General features: G+C 39.6%; 2 protein-coding genes across 6 annotated transcripts in view; both read left to right on the forward strand.

Annotated features, from left to right (window-relative positions):
- The first annotated feature begins 3,948 nt into the window (after positions 1–3,948).
- rpl38 (ribosomal protein L38) lies at positions 3,949–5,877 on the forward strand. The gene is made up of 5 exons (XM_088439176.1): positions 3,949–4,002; positions 4,207–4,233; positions 5,324–5,384; positions 5,468–5,590; positions 5,807–5,877. Exons 2-5 carry the CDS (start codon positions 4,231–4,233, stop codon positions 5,830–5,832), a joined length of 213 nt encoding a protein of 70 aa, XP_088295302.1. The 5' UTR covers positions 3,949–4,002; positions 4,207–4,230; the 3' UTR covers positions 5,833–5,877.
- An 827-nt stretch (positions 5,878–6,704) lies between these two features.
- ttyh2 (tweety family member 2) overlaps positions 6,705–17,192 on the forward strand; it is a 30,422-nt gene continuing 19,934 nt past the window's right edge. For all 5 annotated transcript variants that reach the window (XR_015868491.1, XM_088439813.1, XM_088439815.1 and 2 more), the window contains exon 1: positions 6,705–7,069. Coding sequence is in view for 4 of the 5 variants with exons in the window: in XM_088439813.1 (XP_088295939.1) it covers positions 6,941–7,069 (129 nt within the window). In the remaining variant the exon portion in view is untranslated. The remainder of the gene's footprint in view (positions 7,070–17,192) is intronic.

Raw genomic sequence — 17,192 nt, forward strand, 5'->3', positions numbered from 1 at the left:
TTACACTTTTTTGATTGGCCTGAGGGCACCTATATTGAAGAGCAGGGTTTTGATCCAAAATGACTTAGTTCATGACTTCAAGCCACGTAAATAAACAAATGTTGAGCCTCAAGTCAACCCATGGCTCTCAAACAAAGGTCATTTTCTTTAACAAGCTCTCAATTAGAGATAAATTCATTCACCACCCGCTGGGAAGATTCGGGAGATTTTGTTCGACTAATCTATGTTAACGTGCGACATCAAGAGCAAGCGAGAGGTGACGACGGATTCTCAATGAGGTTTTCTAAGTTGAAGATTTCGACCTTGGCAGCAATCTAACAAAGGACAGCACGCTTTCTCTTGAATTTGTATGGAATGAAGAATGTCACATGGATGAAGGCTGCCGGGCCCTTCGCCGCATTTTGGACCACCATTTTCCCCACGGGGGTCTTCCATAATTCATGGAGAAGCCATGCACCTGTCACAGCAGCTCTGAGAAGAGACTTAGATGGGCTAGGACACCGCGTGGTTGAGGGGCAATTATAATGCCGCGTCCGACATCCGCGGATACTTCGGCCTCTTGACTCTTTAGTCGCGTCACACTGGGGGTCACGGCAATGGACACCTTACAAAACGTCCATTTTGTCATGTCAGTGAGAGTGGCCACAGTTTATCGACTAAATGCAATATTCGGAAAAACAACTGCTTTACGCTATGCTAACTAGTTAGCAACAGTTTGGGGATTTCACATAGTAAGTTGTTACTGAACTTCAGTTGGGTTCTCAGGTTTCTGTTCTTTCAATTTGTTTTTAAATAAAGGAAAAGTTGCGTACTTTACAAAGCCAAGTTCAAACACGGTATTAGATGTACATCTTTGGTAAACCATCTCAGAGTAAAATATCCTGCTCGTTTGTGCCACAGTGCCTCTAGTGGCACTGATAGGTAGAACTCAACCGAGAGTGACAAGTTTTGAGAATTGTTTCTCTAAGTAAACTATTAAAAAAAATCAATAAAAAAAAAATGTCTGTAATGATGAGTCACATTTGGTAGTTTTGTTCGACAATTTTTTTATAGAGAGAAAGAATCATATTGAGGGATAAAAGAAAGAATTTACAAATCTTTGATTACAAATCATTTGACCAGTTATAAAGGAAATCTAGATTTCCTTTCTAACCTGAAAAACATAAAAGCTAAGATTTTTTTTTTTTTATTCGGTTCCAGTTGTATAATTTAGCATTGTTATGTTGTTTTGCTCGCAGGCAAAGCATGTATTCAGTTGAGTCCTGATTATCCTGTCAGAACTTAGCTTTCAGCAAAGCTTTATCTTGGTTTTTTTCTTCTGTTTGAGTAGGTAGTAAAAGAGAATCTATTTTGTTTGTACTGCATGTTTTTGTTGTCAAGCAATCATAATGGCTATTGTTTAAAACTGCCAGTGAAAAAAAAACATTTAGTGTTCTTTGCTTGGGTAGCCTTCATTTATGAAATACTTGGAAGAGCCATTTTCTTCCAATTCCAGTTACAACTTATCCCAGAATCAGTTGTATAAAAAGTTTCTTCTCTCTTCTATGAGGATCACCCACATTACCTCTCCTGCTGCACTCAGTTAATCCAACCTAATATCTTCAAATCTATTCTCTGTCACTGCAGGTGTGCCTCAGAGATCTATCCTGGGGCCCCTTCTCATCATCTATAATAACCTCCTCATAATATTTGTCATAAATTCAACATTCCAATACAAATTAAGATTTCATTGCCGACGCAAGAATTTCACTGTGTGGTTTCGTGCTATACATGTGACAATACTTCTGTTCCACAGTCTTCTCACACTTTGTGTGTCCAAGAGATTTAATTCTATCAGGCGGATGGTTTATTCATTATCGCCACAGTTACAATATCTCACTTGCTGTTTTCATTTCACTTGGATCATTACTCCTCCCCTCCCAATATGCTACGTACCTTCCAGCTGCTCTTTGTCGCCGGTAATTAGGCGACGACGCAAAAGCAAAAGATGTTAATATGAATTCTTAGGGCAACGGGTGGTATCACAGAATGAGATAAGTTCTTTAAATACCCTGATTAAGCGGCAAAGTGGCTGCAGGGCCTGTTGGAAAGATGAGGCGAAGAGTCTATTTTCACCCTTGCTTATGGAGTTGATCACTTTATGGAGTCGCTTCTAGTCGTCACGCTTGAAATGTGTTTGGGGAACATGCTAACGTTCCAGCTAACTCAGAGCGTGTCATGCTAACAAACTAGTTTATTATCAATTCCATTTTTAAACTCTAGTCTCATATCCCTATTAACAAGTTATGCTAACAAATTAGTTTGCTCAACGTGTAACACAAACTCACACACACACAAAAGAGTTTAAGAATTTGTGAGAAGAATGTGTAGAGTTACACATTGTAGTTATCTAAAATAAAATGCCATGCTAACTAATTGTGGTTTACAAATTTTGTATAAATGGGTTCAAGCTGATTTGTGAAAAACACATTGCTCGAAAAAGGTAACTTCAAAATTCTTGTTACTAACTCTCCAGCTGAGCTATACAAAAGCATCGGGTGCTGATTTGCTTTGTGCTTTCGTCGCAGGGAGGCTGGTGTTGGCAAAACGATAGAAAATCGCAAGTAAGTTTTATTTCCCTTGACAGGCACGTTTGAGTGTTTGTTTGCTTTTTATCCAAATTAGGTTTTGAACTAGGTGGCTGTCCATCTTGATCTGCATTAACAAAATTGGAACCAAAATGTCTGCTGACGAACAGCAAGTGAAATTCCTGATTGGTGTCCTTGTGTGGAGAACTCATAATCATTATTATTATTTTCAAGTTTGGCTGCAGTGGTTGGCTCATTCAGTCATCAAATGTTTGCTCAGAAATAACACTCAAACGAGCTATGGCTTGCAACGTTTCATTTTGCGTATCCACAGCGCCCCCCAACGATATCTGAAAGAATTGCACTTCATTTTTAGTTCCTCTATATTAATGTGCTAAACACCTTTGGACAAGTTTCTTGTTTAGCTGCACACGAGTTTTTGATTTCGATATTTAATTAATACAAACTCTTTCGTGATTTGTGGGATGGTTTACTGTGCATAGTTGTGTGATTTCTTTGAGAACTGTGTTCTACAAATGAATTTCCTTGCCGTTTTTGACCGAGGTTTGTCAGTGATCAGAGTGGACCAAGCATTTTTTTTCTATATTTGATCATCACTTTTGTTTGGAATCCTAGCCTGAAATCCTTATTTGAAGTTTTAGCAATGATTTAAAGGAATTGTCTACCCATCCCTAGTTTGAAACCCGGTTCGAAATATTTTGAGGTGGAAAGAAACTGCACTACCTTAATTTATACCGCCCTCTAGTGTCTAAGAGCAGAGTTGCAACGTGAACGTGGTCGAACTTATTCAGGCGCTTTAGACCAATTAAAATAAAATAAAAAAATATTGATGTTGTTTCTACTTTATTTTGATGCAAGACTCATTGATGTCCAGACCTTAGAGGGAGAGCCAAGGTTCGGTGGGTTGTTGATTTTAAACAGGAATGGGAAACGGGGGGCGTTGATGACTTTCTCCTCCGGCCATCTCATCTTCGTTGAACTCGTGTTGTCGCCATGGGAACGGGACGAACCTGTCACTCAAACTTTAACGAGCACGTACGCTCGGCTCAAGAGGACCTCTCCCGATGTAAATTATTGACAATACTCGCCGACCTAATTTGAAAGGAGAATACAAAACAAGGGCTCATTAAAGCCCTGACAAACGCACATGCACTGCCATAAAGGCAAAAATATTGTCAGAAATGCAAATGTAGTCAAAAAACTCTCCAACGAGGATTTTATTTTGAACATCTCGTAAGAAACAAAAGAGTGGGCTAATTCATGCAGTGATTACGTGTAGCAAACACAATATGTACCTTAGCCGTGTAAAAATACTACAAATATATTTTGACCCTCCGCGCTTGCCCTACTGCATTATATAGACACGCTGAACCGGAAGTACCGCCTCTTTTTCGTCTTCTCTTTGCCAGTACGGGTGAGCGAGACACTTTAACGTTTTCATTTACTTGGAATCTTCATCCATCCTTTGAAATACAAACACACCGCATCCCCATTTTCATGTCGTATATTGACAATATCCCTTGGCCACGTTTTGATGAATCCATTTCTTGTATGAAGCATTTGTGTGCTATGTTTTAGCCGAATGTCTGACACCATGTCTTGTCTGCTTTCCCCTTAGCGTTCAGCCCGCTGATACGGCGCCATGGTAAGCCGCACAAATGTCATAAACTGATCTGCTAGCTCCGGCTAACCCAAATGTTACGCAAGAACGAATAATGTGCAGTCGAAATTGAAAAACTGCTGCGGTAAACCGAAGCTAACTTTGAGCTAAGGTCGTTAGCATGGTTTCGCTAATGGTGGAGTCAATGCTATGCTAACGTAAATTAAAGGTTGGGTATTTGGAAGTATGTTGAGTAAACCCTCGTTATTCGCGGAGGAGAGGCCCAACACTAGCAGCGAATAACTAATTTTACTTCTGCGTGGTGTAAATCGGACACATATTTGATGTTGAGCAGCAAGGCGTCCAAGCATCCCAGGCTGTTGTGCCCGTGGTGCATTTACACTCTTGCCAGAATATCGATGGACCAAGTGCTGACTTTCGGATTTCCACAGAAAGCCAAGTTCCACCGGTCCACTAACATTTATTGTCATTGGTGTCAAATTAGCCATTTTCATGAGCGATCCGGCAATTAGAATGCCTTAAGTCTTTAAAATTCGTGTTCGTTAGAAAAGATTGAAAACAAGCTATTTGCAAAAAGATTTTAAACATGAGCTATAATCATAATTTTGCTTTCATCCTCTGAAATATCCAAACAATGCTTTACTGTAATTTTAAGTGTAATTTGTCGATGAGTTTGAGTTGTTTTCACATCATTCTTCACAGTTTGTGCGCTCCATATTTCTACACTTTCTTTTTCTGCCGATCTCTCACCAAATGCACCGCTGCTACTCAGTGGGCATTTTATACCCGAAACTGATTTTTGAGCCTTGCTCTTTGCAGAAGTACACTAGAACCTTAGATGGGAGGGAAAAAAATAATCAAAACACGTTTACACCAGTTTGGGGGGCAAGTGGCTCATTTTTAAAACATGTTCTATATCATTAAATGTCTTGAATCTTGTGCTTTGCAGAAGTTACATCAGAATACAGATTTCTCGTGCAGGAAAAAACATATATATGAAATAATAAACATTAAAATAGTGTATGCGGGTTTGTGCACAAGTGGCAAATTTTTTAAAACACATTTTTACACAAAGTTGATGGTGAATGATTTTTTTTTGTTTGTTTGTTTATAGCCTCGCAAGATCGAAGAAATCAAAGATTTCCTGCTGACGGCAAGGAGGAAGGATGCCAAGTGTACGCCGCAAAGCCGCCTATTGTTCTTGGAGTTGAATACGTACAGTTTTGTGAAGGTAAATGTAAACTGTGTGTGTGTGCAGCCGTCAAGATCAAGAAGAACAAAGACAACGTGAAATTCAAGGTGCGCTGCAGCAGATATCTGTACACACTGGTCATCACTGACAAGGAGAAGGCCGAGAAGCTCAAGCAGTCTCTTCCTCCTGGTTAGTGTCGAGCAAAACACTTAAGATAAAAAAATATATATATATTGATATATAATTTGCAGTGTTTTAGAAAGATGATTTTTATGGGTGGCAAATGCAATACAACTGAAGTGTTTTGTTTGTTTTTTTCCTCAATTTGAATTCATTAAGGATCTATTAAAGACTTGAGTAAATTTTTAAGCAGTTATTAGTCTAACTTTTTTTTTTCCTTTGCAGGTCTGTCTGTCAAGGAATTGAAGTAAACATGTGATGTACAGAAAAATTGTAATAAAAATTGGAAAACCCAAGTTAATGTGTGGTGGTGTTTGCAATGTGGTTATCACAGGTTAAACAATTTTAAGTTATTAAACTTAAACAATTTTTAGTCCACTTATTTTTATCAGCTGTACAAAGTTCATATTTTTTCCATAGTTGCTTGACGCGTCGTTCACAAGCTGAGCTGTGATTGGTCGTTAACTGATCTTCGAACCCATGTGATGTCATTTTCATCAACAGCAACTGGTAAAAGCGTTACTTGCAAATGAATAATTAGCATCAAATAGATCAGAATACATTTTACTGCTGAAATTTGCCAATTAAGTGGACAGTATAGGTATGAAACCATTATAATTCAGTTAAATTGTTTAATGGGGAAAAAAATGGATTTGTACTCCCTTTTGACTGGTACTTATGTACTTACAAAATGGACCGCAAACCGTTTAGAAAAAGTAGCAAAAACATTAAGAGGTGGCAGATAAAACTAATATCTGGACGTAAAGTAATAGTAATTTGAAGTAATCGAACCGAAGGGGTCCTATATTTTCTTGTGCGATTAAAAAAAAAAACAGTTCGCACTCACAACCTGGAAAAAAAAAAGATTAATTTCTTCTGCTGGCCACTAGAGGACAGCAGAGTAATTGAAAACCGGTCGTCGGCCCCCCCGACATCTAACTTGTCGTTTCCTTAGTTGTCCACCAGATGGTAGCAAAGCAGCATACTTCCGAGTACAATTTTCCCAAACGTGCATAAAACGCTTCGTAATGACCTAGTCTCGGGTTCTGAAAGACCCCAATAGCGTCACGTGTCTCTCGTCAACGCGTGGTTACGATGCGCGCTCCCATTCGTGGACGCGCGCCGTGGGTCCAAACACACACGAGATACACCAGCACTTCCTTCATTCCTTCCTCGTGATTCCTCGTCATTCCCGAACAAGTGCGGGATCCGAACGTTCTCCTGTGTGTTTTGGAGGAGGAGCGCGTGTCTCCACCAGCACGCACGGAGCATGTTTTCATGCCCGCCTTTGTCTCGCACGAGACGGGACTGAAGGCGTTTTGAACTTTTATTTTCGCTAGGATCTCCGCGCGGGCAGGGATGTCTTCTTCACGCGTGGATTACATCGCCCCGTGGTGGACTTACTGGCTGCACAGTTTCCCGCACGTCAACCTGAGGCTGGAGCCGGTGGACAACAGCTTCAGACCCGATGACGAGAACTACCAGCAGGTCAGTGCCAAGCGAATCAATAGGGACATGCGCCCACAAGACGTTCCATTATCTCCAAAAGAAATATATTTTATTGAATAACTTGCATAAAAATTCTAATGCCTGCATTAAAAAAACACACAAACTTGGTTTAACCAAGACCCAAAACACCATATCCAAATATAAGGCAAATTTAGATTTGGAGCACTTTGCAAAACTAACCATTAAAGTGTGCTTTAAAATGATAACCCTGGCTTGGAATCGTACTTCCAAACCCAAACTGTTTTGTTTTTTAATCCTATCTACCTAAACTCAGAACCAATCAATGAAATTTGCTGAGAAAAACCTACTTTGTTATCCTTTAATCCTCATTTTGAAAACGTGTCCCTCCAAACTGTATTTTGAAATTTTACCCACAGTTGAAACCCTAACCCTTGCGTCAAACACTAATTTTAGACTGTAACTAACTCTGGCTCAGAAAAAAAAAATATGGGCTAAAGTCATTTGGTGTCCATAATATTTTGCCCAAACATTTTGATTCATAAAGTAACGCATTGTATAATAGTTAATGCGTTGCATCATGTGACCTTCTTGTCTGCCTTATTGTTTTTTGTTTTACTTAATGAGGGCCAGAAATTCAATTTAAGAGCAATAACCATGGCGGAGGGTCACATGACCGCAGGGATGCCTCGCCATTGGAAGCAAAGTTGCTGTGTGGGCTGAATTCCTCTGGACAGCCTGAGGTTGTTGGTGGGGTTACTTGAAAAAAGACATCATGTGTTTGACGAACAGGTTGAATCTCATTTGACAGCAATACGTTTCTATTAACGTAGCTTAGTTTAGCTTAGCATCAGCGCTAATGAGCAAGGCATGTTTGCTCGGTATTTTATCGATAATGCTGACGAATGTATTGTTTTGCTGATGTCAGGAGAATAGGCTGAATATCATTTGCTCGATTGTTAGAATACTGCACCAACACAATATTAACCCGCCTGGTTGTGTTTGCTAGTGGAAATTGCCCTCTGGTGGTGAGGAAAATAGCAGTTTAAAATCAATACTTTGATAGCGTCTTCTTCTGTCTCCCTTTGTTTGCCGGAAGATTGCTGCCCCCTGGTGGTTAATTTAAAAAAAAAAACTGCAGGGAAGCTGCACGAGACAATAAGCCATATAGGACAAAAATTGCGGCAAAAAAAAGTGTTCTGCTACTCTCATTTAAACATCAAATTCATCCCTGTTAAAATGTCTTCAAGAAAACTGATCTAGAAACATATTGCAAAAAATAACGAATAATTAAAATGATTTGACCTTGACGTGTATTATCGTAGTGTATTATTTGTTTGTATGTTATATTCATAAGCCCTTGTGTTATCGTAGTGAATTAATTCTTCGTACGTTATATTCATTAGCACACTTGGCAAATTATACATTTTTTCCTGATTTTGTAAATGCTTTTAAAGGCATAGTAATTAAAGTTATATTTTCCTTCAACCACTCAAATTGTTTGGTGACATCAGTTCTATCCATACATATGTCGGCTGAATTATTAACACCCACACAAAATGGAAAAATGGTATGGTCTGTCTGCAACCTATGAAGTGGACATTGCCTTTAAATGGTCTCTACTCTCTACTGCCACCTACTGTCCTGAGGTGAAACACAAGTCAACAAAGAATTTTCTCTTGGCTGACATAGTTTGACCGCCGCTCTACGGAGTGTTGCAAAAATCGCAGGAAAATCAAAATAATAAACCCTGTTAAAATGCATGTAAAAAATTTTTAATTGTGATGGTTTTATATGGTCCAAAATTTGGAAAATGATTATTTATGTGCACAAAATCTCGCACGTCCAGCTGCAATCACATAGAAATGTTATAATCGTTTTATTTTGAAATTTTACATGTTTTTATCATTTGCAGGAAATTTCAACTCCTTTTCAGTTTTTTTTCTTATGATATCGTTAAAAAAATCAAAAGAACTTCCATAATTTGTAACATAAATCCACAAGGGTCAAAAACTAGAAAAATATCCAACAGAAAAAAAGCTACTTTTGAATAATGTCATATTTTACATAGGGGAAAAAAATAGGAGGGGGGGTGTAGCATTTCTTTGAAGGCCATTTCACCCAATCCTTTCTCATCATTGTCTGCGGCGTCCACGGCGAGCAAAACAACACGCAGCCCTCGGACCTCCTGAGGCAAAACCAACATAAAGGTCCGCCTGAGCGATGGGGGCTGGGTTTATATTCCCCCTGTCCTTTTGTTGGAGGAGCCCGCCGGGTCACACGAGCTTCGCTTGTGGGTCCCAGAAGATCCCTCAACATCTCCAGAAAGACTCTTTCTAGAAAACAGAGTTGGAATCATTTCTTTTGAAAGTTAGTCCGCTTCGTGGAGGCTCCCGCTTCCTCGCTCGTACTTCCTCCCGCCCCCTCCCCCGAATGGAACGCGGCCGCTTCACTGGGACTTAATGGCATCCCAGCTGCGAACGAGGCCCAGCCGAGCGCACTGTGCCGGAAAAAAAAAAGACCCCCGTGCCGTCCCTCCTCCCCGAGGCATCTAGCCAAGCGTCGCAGAAGATGACGAGGGGTGAGATTGATGATCGGGGGGAGGGGGGGGGGGGGGGGGGTTAACGGGGGAGTCTTGTAATGATGGCAGTTAAAGTGCATTTCTAGTGGGGGGGGGTTTACGTCTCTTGCGCCTCGTAGGAAGTGATGATGTCATACTGCGCTTTAGAGACGGGAACCGCGACGGGAACGCGGGAAATAAGAAACGTCCCCCGGGAAATCATTGACGTTGAAATCGAAACTTCGTGAAATCTTCAAGCGATATCTTAAGTCATAAAACTACTTTCAATATGGAGATACTTTGCAGACATCGTTTTATAGGTGCCAATCTGCTTTCAAACCACTACCGCTTTTCGAAAACTAAGCAGGGGCCGGAGTACCGGGTGCCGATGATATAATCCTGATTATATTCTTTTAAAATCTTGATTCATTTTAGCATCGATCTAGAATGGATAATATAATATAATCAAGAGGTATTTTTTCCCATTCTTCAGATTTCCAGAAATCATTTTTATTCTTAAGCTCTGATTGAAAAGTTTGACTGATGTATCTGATTGTTTTGTTGACATTCCCTTAAGCGCAGCTCCATCTAGTGGACGCAAAGCACAACTCCAGCCACTAGTATAGCTTCTTTTCTATGCGCCTTATAATGTGGTGCGCCTTATATTTGAAAACTGTTTAAAAATAGGCCATCCATTCAAGGTGTGCCTTGTCGTGTGGAAAATATGGTACTTGATGGCCTGTTTTTTTAAATTCTTTTATTTATTTATTTATTTATTTATTTTTGGGGGGGTTGTAAAGAGACACTGAACGTATTCAGCCATTATTTGTGGTAAAATAACGATATTTAAATTAATTTAATTAATTTGAAAACTAATTTTTTTATCACAAACAATTATTGCGTTTAAAAACGTTTTGTTTTTTGTTTTTTTTTCCCCCACCAGTGGGAATCTGTAAGATATTAACTCATTCATTGTCATTGACATTAAATATAGATACCTAAGTACTCAATCGATAGATACTTAAGTACATTACCAACATTAATTTCCAGATACTTAAGTAATAAATCGATACTTAAGTATCTGGGATTGAATGGCCAGACTCTTAAAAAAAACATGAAAATACGTCCCTGGCATTGAATGAGTTAAGCAGAAAAATTCATCTGTTTACAGGGGGCAGCTGTTTTCCCACTTGCTGTCGATTAAACAATGACATAAATTTAGCAACTAGTTACTTAAATTTCCAATTCATTTGCTCTTAATTTGAAAAAAAAAGAACTCTCGCCACCTGATCACCAACATTCGCTAAGAATGGATTATTTGGTATTTTTCATGGCTCTGATAACTGTTATGGCGTGTTCCAAACACTCCAGGACGTTTCGGCTTCGGGTTGTCATCACTTCCTCCTGATGTTTACGCTTACACACACACGCGGACCTAAAGCTTCACTTTGCAATTTCACACAAAGATAATGTGGTTGTCAGCCTTGTTTGTTTACATTGTGCGCGTGCCAAGTTGCTTTTTCACGGTGACTCTTCATTGTTGACAATGTTTTAATTCGCTCCGCAACCCGTTTAGTCAGCAAACAAATGTTTGCTTTGTGGTTTTCAACCTTTTTTTGTTTTCTTTTTTTTTTTTCATTCATATATATCCCCTGTGATAAGTAAGGATTGACATCTTTTTTTTCAGGCACTTCGATGTGTGGCAAATCTATTCCCAAATTGGCCGCTCCAATAAAATGTTTTAAATTTATATAACTTGAAAACAACAACTTCAAATGTTTTACTCTTTTTTTATTACTGTCCAAAATAGTAAAAGCACAACATTACTATTAATCATAAAACATTAACATTACTAAAATTCAGCTCATTTTTATCCTTTACCAAATATCTTTTCGTGTTCTCTAACCGGAGCACTCGGCTGCTTATCTTGCCACTCTTAATTGGATCAGCTGGAAACATCATAACTTTTACCTGACCTTTTCCAATTTAGTAACTCGGACGTTGGTTCAGCCTGCTCGCTTCTTTTATTGAAAATAATGCCGTAACAAGCTCAGCTAATACGACCTGAAACAAGCACCCGCTGCTAACAGCAAACTGACGTCTGCCATCTTTGCTCATCCCTGTGACGGTAATTATTGTAAATAAGAACACGGCTGACGTAAAAAAAAAAATAATAATAATCCAGTGGCTGACGAATTAATCTTCCTCAAATCATTTATGAAGAATAATAATAAGCTGCCATTTATAAGATGCGTCCACACTTTTGGCCTTCATTTTGGGGGACAAAAAGTGTGCTTTATATTTGCGGGATCATAGTATCAATACGTTGCTTCATGTTCCAATTAATTTGCTCTTACTTTGTAAAGAAAAAGTTACCGTTGCTCTCTCTGCGTTATATTTCCTGATGCCTGAGGAAACCCTGTAACCACTGGCTTAAATTGTGAGATATGTTATCAGTAAATGTGTTTCAAAACACCCAGCGTTAAAACCATCCTGCATGAAACATAGTCTGTGTTGACTTCCTATTTCTTCATTCATCAGGCATCCCGTTTAGGCAGCAAACAAACACTTTTGCCTCCTATTGCTACAGATGTCATCTTTCAATATGTTTTTTTTTTTTTAAAAAAAAAGCCTATTTAGGAAGCAAACAAGTTTTGGAGGGTTATTGTGACACCGGGGGATATTGTCTTTCAACACATTCTGAAATTGCCTGGAGTCAAAAGGGTTCTGTATGTTTATTTCCTGTTTCAATTCTCAATGCAGTGTTTAGGCAGGAAACTAGTTTGGCAAAAGGTAAATTATTCTCGAGGGTGTTATTACACTTCTGGCTGCTAAAGATGACATCTTTCATCATGTAAAAAAAACAAGCTTCTTAACCCACCTTGGCAGCAAGCAATTGCTGGCTGTGCCATTGGAGTCACATTTATTAAACTTTTTTAAACAGATTTCATTTAGCAGCTCCAGGAGATACCTTGTGTAGCATTATTAATTTTATTCCCTGACTCGTGTTCCGGAAAATAGCATCACTAACATCCGTCCACAACAAAACAAAATCGAGGCATACAATGTTTCGCAAAGGAGTCTTCATGTTCTAGTTAATTTGCTCTTAATTTGAAAAGACATTTCTGTCTGCAAGTTAGATTTCCTGATACCTCATTTTGAGAACTGCTGGGTTGGAACATTATTGTGCAACCTTTTACTGGAAATATTCTCATTACATGTGTTTAGAAAATGCCTTAGGTCAAAATAATACTGCATTAAACTTTGTTTACATACTGTTTCATCTTCATGGCAGCACATCTAGCAAACTACTGAGCGTTGTTGTGCAATAGACTTCTAGAAATGTTATATTTGTGCAGCATATGTGCAACTTTACATCAAAGGCGTTTTACATCCAAGAGAAAACATTGAAAGAAGACACCTGGGGGCTGAAATTTCACCCTGATGGTGACAAAATTTTAACATGGCATGGCCAGTTAGTTATAGTTTGCTGACATAGTTTGACCGCCGCTCAACGGAATGTTGCAAAAATCGCAGGAAAATCAGTGTCATGAATCCTATTAAAATGCATGCCAAAAATTGTGATTGTAATGCTTTTATAGCGTTTTATTACCATTGATTCTTTTATAATATCATATAAAAAAAATCAAAAGAATTCCATAATTTGTATCATAATGCCACAAGGCTTAAATTCCTATGGATTGTTTTTGTTTGTTTGTGCCTTATATTCTGTCAACTGTTGCTAAGAGACGTTTGAATTAAAAAAAAAAAATCCATTGATATTTCAAGGTAAACTTTCTTGCTGTTTTGAAATGCAAGGCAGCCCGTTTATGCAGCAATCAGCAGCAGCTTGGCAGTCGGATGTAAATGGGGTAGAATTCAATAAATCTAAATCCTTCCTTTCCTTGCATCCTTATTTCACCATTGCGCCCCAAAGAGCAAAATGTGCGCCGTTAAAATATGCAAGGTGTTTTTAAAGTTAAAGGAAGGTCGAAATGCTCTTGAAGTAAGTGGCGCACGCAGGACAGCGTTGGGGCCGCGCGTGCCTCCGCGTGCGCATCCTTCCCCTTACATGGATGCTACATAATTTACAAGGAATTATTTCTGCGGAGAGGATAAAGCGCAAGTGCCCCGCAAAAATAGAGTGCGTGTTACTTTATTCTCGGACAACAACAAAGAGGACATCGAGTCTTCTTTTGACAGCTCAGGTCAGCTTCCAAAGTGGCGTCCCCCTTCGCTTTCCGTCCCGCCACATTCCCTCCTGTCTCCGCATCTCCTCGGCTGCGGGGAATCACAAGACGAGCATTGAAGAGGGCCCGTCACATGCTGCTCCATTCAAATAGACGCCGACGGTTCCCCTTTTCACTCGGCGAGCCGCGCGTTACCATGGCGATGCGCTCGGCGTTTAATCCAAAGTTCTCCCACGTTAACGCTTTGCTTTTTTTTTTTTTAACCAGTTTTCTATGGCCTGCTCTATGGTTTGTTGACGTGACCTGCCGCATGTTTGCGTGGGGCAAATAAAAGGAGCGCAGTTTACAAAGAGCCTCAGCCTCTTCCTTGGCTTGAAAGACTGAAATCAAATCCTAATTCAAAGATAAACCTTGACTCAAAATCTTAATTCTGATTTAAAATCATAGCCTTTGCTTTTTGACTAATTTAACCTTTGTGCACAAACTATGCAAATTGCATTTTCCCCTACATTTGTAAATGCTTTTAAAAGTGTAATAATATAGTTGTTTTCCTTCAACCACTCAAAATTGTTCAGTAGCATCAGTTCTACCCATAAATATGTCAGTTAAATTTATTAGCACCCACAAAAACTTGAAAAATGCTATGGTGTGTTTTTGAAGTCCGATGATACCACTTTAAGACATAGCCATTAACTGGGCTCTACCGCCACCTACTGTCTAGAGGTGAAACATGAGTCAAGAAAGAATTTCCTGTTTGCTGACATAGTTTGACCATCGCCCAATGCAATGTTGCAAAAATCACAGGAAAATCAATGTAATGAGCCCTATTAAAATGCATGTCAAAAATTGGAATTGTAATTCTTTTATATGGTCCAAAATTTGGACGATGATTGTTTTTGTACACAAAATCTTGCACGTCCAGCTGCAATCACATAGAAATGTCAGAATTGTTGAATTTTTAAATTTTACGTTTTAATGATCTCAGCTCCCTAGTGTTTTTTTTCCCCATTGATTCTTTTATGATTAAAAAAAAAATCAAATGGATTTTCATAACTTGCATATCATGCCACAAGGGTTAAACCTTGTGCAGTATTTTGACAATTTTGTCTTTATCATTTAATTTTGTCAATTATGTCTTTTTTAGAATATCATGATTTTTGGAGACATTTGCATTATTGGAGTCCAAGCTAAGCCAATCATCGAAGTCATTGAAAGGCTTGCAAATGGCAAAAGTTGGCCTCTAGCGCCCCTGGTGGTTTTGGGGTGTCAACACAAAAAAATTCTATTGCACCTCGTTCGCGGGTTGCCGTTGAAAGGATCGATGAACAAATCGGGGGAAACGCATGATAAAATTGACAATATTTCTAATTTTGAATGGCAGTAAATGAGCCCGACATGGGCTAAATTTGACACCTGTGTCAAAAGTTCCTCTAGGGGTTAAAAATCAAGACATTCAATCCCAGGTACATACTAACCTTTTTTTCTTTTTTTTTTCAAATAGTAGTGTAAAGGAGTGTTGCGTAGACAGAATATTACATTTTATTTTTATTAAGATTTTATTCATGTTTTTGTACATGAGGGTTTTATGGGTCAGTTTGCTCACAACATAACAAGAATGGCGTGTAATTCCCTCTCATTTGCGTGTCTGTTTTATGTCCAAAGTCACGAGGGGTGGACATCATAGCCGTGAAATGAGACAGATGGAGCAGAAACGAGCGTCAACGGTTCCATCCTTTGCTCTTTTACGGCTTCAAACGGGGACCGGCCTCATCTTTTTTTCTCTTTCCATTTCTCTCGGTTCCGCCGTAATCCAGCGGCTTCTCCCTATTTGGGCCTTTTAATCCCACTCTGCTCTTGCAGGATGCATGACACTCACCATGGGAACATATGGCTCGGCAAGTCGGAGATGTTAGGCGTGCTAGAAAGGAAATGGGGGAGGGGGGTGGTGGTGGTGGTGGGCGGGGGGGGGGGGGGTCTCTCAACCCATCTGCTCGCATTGGACGATCTATTTTGGTCCCGTCTTTCACAGAAGGTGGGACGAAGAGGAAGAGGAGGGTGTTTGGTAGCTGAAGAGCAGCGCAAGGAGGTGTCTGCTCGCCAGCTGGGGGCGAGGGATGCTGGCAGAGAAGATGAGAACCCCCCCCCCCCCCCCCCCCCCCCCCCCCCAGTAAGCACTTGGCCTTGTTTCTGCAAGCCCCTCAGAAGTGGAGATGATCACGGCTCGCTGTCTTCCGCACTGATCATTACCCTAACTCGCAATAGGAAATCAGACTGAAACAAAGTACGGGGAGAAATCAGCTTGCTTTTTACTGTGACCGTATTCTTAAGAGAACAATCTTCCAGAGAGCGTTTCAAAAGATTGAGCTTGAAATCGTAAAGAAATCCTGAAACCCTAATCCTGCTTTGATACCCTTATTTGAAACCCTGTTTTGAAATTTTCATCCTGGCTTTAAATGTTGAAACCCAAATCCTGGTGAGATGCTGACTTAATCTTCTTATTTGAAGCTGCTCAATTAGCCCTCTTGGCACACACAATTTCATAGGTGACTTCAGCTAGTTTGTTTTGTCGCTCTGGCTGTTTCTTCTTCTAATTTTTCTACTATGTTTCCTTGGTCTTCTTCTTTTGCTTCTTCTTTGTCCTATGCCTCTTATTTTGCTCCTTATTCTTTCTCTTCTTGCTCTTCTGCTGCTACTCCTTTGCCTCTTCCTGGTCTTCTTCCTGTTTTACTTCTGTTTATGCCTCCTCTTCTTTGGCTTCTTCCTCTTGGTCTTCTTCCTCTTATGCTTCTTTTTCTTCTGCTTCTTCTTCGCTTCTTCTTGGTCTTCTTCCTCTCCGACTTGTTTTGCTTCTTCTTGGTCTTCTTGTCTATTTCTGCTTCTTCTTTTGCTTCTTCCTCTTCTGCTTCTTCTTATTACCCTTCTTCAGCTTCTTCTTCTTGGTCTTCTGATTCTTTTGCTTCTGCTTCTTTCTTCTCTGCTTCTTTTGCTTCTTCTTCTTTCTTTTCTGCATCTTCTTTGCTTTTTCTTGGTCTTCTTCCTCTTCTGCTTCTTTTGCTTCTGCTTCTTTCCCTTCGGCTTCTTCTTTGCTTCATGGTCTTCTTCCTCTTCTGCTTCTTTTTTGCTTCTTCTTGGTCTTCTTCCTCTTCTGCTTCTTTTGCTTGGGCTTCTTTCTCTTCTGCTTCCACTATGCTTCTTTTTGGTCTTCTGCTTCTTCTTCTTCCTCTTTGGTTTATCTGCTTTTTTCGTCTGGTTCTTCTTTTCTGCTTTTTCTTCTTTGCTTCTTCTTCTTGGTCTTCTTCCTCTTCTGCTTTTTTTTTTGCTTCTGCCTCTTTTACTGCTTCTTCTTCCTCTTCTGCTTCTTCTTCTTTGCTTCTTCTTCCTCTGACTTTTTTTT

The sequence above is a fragment of the Hippichthys cyanospilos genome, chromosome 17 (assembly GCF_059441005.1).
Source record: "Hippichthys cyanospilos isolate Australia breed blue-spotted pipefish chromosome 17, RoL_Hcya_1.0, whole genome shotgun sequence".
Taxonomy (NCBI): domain Eukaryota; kingdom Metazoa; phylum Chordata; class Actinopteri; order Syngnathiformes; family Syngnathidae; genus Hippichthys; species Hippichthys cyanospilos.